The 4,043-nt window shown below is 45.4% G+C and overlaps 1 protein-coding gene across 2 annotated transcripts in view; it reads right to left on the bottom strand.

Annotated features, from left to right (window-relative positions):
* Positions 1-1,200: 1,200 nt before the first annotated feature.
* Positions 1,201-4,043, bottom strand: part of RANGAP1 (Ran GTPase activating protein 1) — a 21,246-nt gene continuing 18,403 nt past the window's right edge. For both annotated transcript variants that reach the window (XM_017827657.1, XM_017827658.1), the window contains exon 17: positions 1,201-2,039. In XM_017827657.1, the coding sequence (XP_017683146.1) occupies positions 1,970-2,039 (70 nt within the window). In that variant the 3' untranslated portion in view covers positions 1,201-1,969. The remainder of the gene's footprint in view (positions 2,040-4,043) is intronic.

Below are 4,043 nucleotides of genomic sequence, written 5' to 3'. Positions count from 1 at the left end.
CATCTGATCTTGACACTAAATACCAGGCTCAGGAAAATCCTGTTTCTAAATATTGTTTGTTCATGAAAAAAACCCACCTGCAATTAATCAACCTCCCACGCTTGTCCTGCTGCTATGGCTTGGCTACTCAAAGCTGGTCGCACAGGTTCTCCCCACAACCTGGCCCACAGGTCCTTGTGCAAGCAGCCTTTCCAGGCTCCTTGCTCACAAAACGTGCTCCATGGGACCTACTGCAGGTGGCCTCATGTAGAAGGTGACCCCTTGGTTTGGTCTCTGCATCACCTTCCTCTTCTCCATGACCCTCCTCCACAGCAGAGGAACAAAAGGAGCAGCGAGACGCCAGGGAGCTTCAAAAATAGCTACAATGGTTCAAGACTTACAGAAACCACAGATTCTTTTATGTCTCAGTTTTGCCCTCGAGCTCACAGCAAAACTTAACAAGGATGGGATGAGGTGAAGGAGGCAGAGCTCAGCTTGCAGTGATTGAAATTCCTGAAGGTGCCTTACCTTCAGTTGATTTTTACCAATTTGGACACAGAGGAGTTCCAGCTTCAGTCAAAGAAAGTGGAAGAAAATGTATTTTGCTCTTAGCCTTAGGGCAACTTCTTTTTAATGAGGGGACACTGCTCTTACCCAAAGGCCAGCACTTTGCCAGCCAGAACGATGAGAGACACTGCTTTCCTGAGTCTGCTCGATCACAGCCTTGCCAAACCTCCCCCAGCCACCCAGTTTCACTAGTGGAGTGCACTCTGCCAGCTGTAGTACATGTTGCATCTCACAACAAAGGAACAGCTAACTCAGTTTCCTTGACTTCTTCCTGGAACTATTTATACTGCATGTTGATGGTAAGGGAGGATGAACAGTCTCTAACTAAAAACAGAGAGGGAAGGAATAACTCTTTGCTACTTTAAGAGATGTGTTGATTCTCACAGGCTTGAAAGAAGAGGGAGCAGGACCAGACTGTGAGCTTGTGTGCTCAGGAGCAGTATGCCACAAATCTGTATGGGCACATGGACAATCCTCCAGACAGATTTAGGGGCATCTGCTGCTACTTGATCAGTGCAAGAAAAAAAGCACAGCCCTGCCCAAGAATGACCAGCACAGGCTTCTCTCTCTATGTTCCACACATCCTCAGCTTTCAAACTTGTGAACAGTGCACAGTCCCAGTGTTTTGCAAAGGGAGGAGAAAGAGAACACATATTCCACAGGGATTTCATGGATTGTATTAATTTCCAAACCAAGCCTATTTTAGTTAAGGAGAGAAGAGAAAGGGCAGGAAGAGGGAACGACACAGGTAATTTCAAAAAAATTTACAATAAAATATGCTTGCTCCCTTAAGCAATGGCCACCAGGGTCAGCCACACTACACAAACATTCCAAGCCACCGCAGAAGGGGAAGGGTATATTAAAATACAAATCAGCTACACACTGCCTTTAACAAATGGACTTGAAAGAAGAACCGAAGGGGAACACACCTCACCCTCTGACCTGTGAGCAGCACTCCCCAGGCCTGGGGAAGCAGGGGCAGTGGCAGCAGCAGCACAGCCTCCCTCTGGCACAGTGCTGAATGGTATCAGGCAGGAGTCAAAGTCCAATGAAATAAAAGAAAATGCACAGCTGGGTTGATCAGGAGGGGAGCACTTCCAGGCCCCGTGTTAGTCTTGGCACACCCTTGCCAATGCAACCAAAATGGAGAACTCTTCAATTCATGCTGAGCTCACAGTAGCACAGACTTATTTTAGCAGAAGCACCTGCCCTACAGACCAGGGAGTCACTTCAAGAGGAGTAGGAATACAATTCAGCAGGATTTGTCCAAGTTTATGAAAGCAGAGGAAGGACAGACTTCCTACAGGGAAAGAAGAAAAAAGGACAGCGTGTCTGTATGGGCTCTGGGATCCTCTCCCACCACGTGGCTCCGAGTTCTCTGCTGATGACAGTCCTATGAGGAGAGAAGGGCACGTCTTGTCTCTTACAGCTGGTGGAGGGTTTGTAGGAGCATGTGGCGAGCAAATGAGCAGGAGTCAAGAGCACGGTTTGGTCTGTGGAAAAAGGAAAAGAGATATTTCAAATACCGAATTTAAGAACTGCTTTGTATCTGACTCTGAATGAGCAAATAAACACTATTTCCAACGCACTGGGCTTGCATGCCCAAAAACCTACAACTTTTGCCCTCAGTTTTCTCTTCTGAAACCATTCTGTCATTGCTGACCAGATCACTGCTTCCCATTCAGAGCTTGTTGCAAAAAACTCTCCTGTTGCTGATTCCAAGTCAGGAAGGCAACAGCAAGAATTGGAACATTTATTTCCATAAGCATAAACCTATATATATGACTTATCTCTGCAGCCTAGTGTCTCATTTTGGGTAGAACGAAGTGGGTGGGGGTGGAAACCCCATTCCCTCTCTTTTGGCAATGGGATTTTCCATGGAGATTCACTGTTTAGGGCCCCAAAACACAGAAGACAACCCTGCTCACACTCAAATCTTTCCTTACCATGTCATCTGCTACCTATAACCTGATGGTGACTTTGGTCTCAGGGCTTTTTGAGTCTTTAAAAGAGGCAACATAACCTCCTGTCCCCTCTCCCCTGTGGTCAAGTAACACCTGCCTGGCTTTGCTGAGCCACCTTACAGGGTGCCTTACAAGCAGCCCACAGAACCTGCAGAACATCACCTGAAAGGGCCTATCTCAGAGGCTGCAATAACAAAGTCTAAATCACACAGAATAATCTGCTCCTTGAAATGAAACAATGGAAATAGTCACGGCAGGGTTAGCATGGGGGTAAATGTCCCTAACATTCCCATTGCCTCCCAGTAACATATATTTCTGTTTCTACAGGCTCATTGCTGGCTAAGCATCACTGAAACATTTAACAGTCTCTATCCATCTATTAGGGAACTTCCTCCAAAGAACGTTAATCCAATGTTTTCCACTGTTCTAAGAGGGGAAATCATTAATTTTACCTCTCTCCCACCCCACCACAGCAAAATAACCTTTAACAATGAACAGCAGTGAAGCCTACTCAATTTGGCAAAGTAGGGTGAGCTGAAATAAAGAATGAAATATCTAGGAAGGAGCAAGGAGTTCACCTCTGGGTTTACAGCACAAGAACAATAGCTGCAGAGGTTGTTTGGTACAGCACTCCATGTCTGCTGCAGTTTAACAGAAGCACATCCTGGAGAAGACTTAACCCTTTTTTTCCCCTCAAGAGCCATTCAATGCCCCACACCGAACACACAGTCCCAGAATTACAGCTTAAGATTTATCTTCAAAGTGGCTGGGTGAGCTATTTCAGCCCTCAGCTTTTCCAAAGCCCCGTTTGCTATGAGCAGGCTGGTTTCATCCAGGCAGATGCCCACTTTTCAAAATAGAGAACCTGAACTGCTGATGTTGATCACAGCAAAGCTCCCCCAGCCTCCACTCCTAACATCAAGCCTCCTCTAACACTATAAGCCTCCTTATTTGCTGTGGAGCTAAACTGCCTGCCACTCTGTACTACAGACTGTTGAAAGAGGCCATTGATGTGATACAATTCAAAGAGTAGCATTAAAAAAAAACAAAAACACAAACAAACAAAAAACAAACAAACAAAAACCCCAACACCTCCAGCAAGTCACAATTGGGCAGGCATACATCCATATACTTCCAGTCTTTCCATCTAAAAAATTATGGAAAAGCACATGTGGATTCACAGCACCCTCTTGTGCCCAAAAAAACCAAAGTGAGGCCTGACAGCAGCAGAGTAAGATGGATGCTGCTTACAGCCTGTATCCATAATTTTACAATTATTCAAAAGAGAACATTGCCTACATCAGCAAATTGTCACAAAAGAAAGGAGGCAAATGACTACTCCCAAAGCCCCTTGCAGCAAAAGGCAGCAGAGCTCTAGCCTAGGCAACTACAAAAACTTTACAGCTCTAGAAGCCCAAAAGAGCTAACTGCAACCCAAAAGGGGAAAAACTAGAAAACAGCACAAAAATGCTTTTTTCTCCAAGTGAAGGAATCATGGGTTTGACAGAGTGGAAGTAGATTTGTTGCAGAAAC

Source organism: Lepidothrix coronata, unplaced genomic scaffold (genome assembly GCF_001604755.1).
Source record: "Lepidothrix coronata isolate B3197 unplaced genomic scaffold, Lepidothrix_coronata-1.0 Scaffold141, whole genome shotgun sequence".
Taxonomy (NCBI): domain Eukaryota; kingdom Metazoa; phylum Chordata; class Aves; order Passeriformes; family Pipridae; genus Lepidothrix; species Lepidothrix coronata.
The sequence above is the reverse complement of the archived record's forward strand: the minus strand, read 5'-3'. Positions and strand labels throughout refer to the sequence as shown.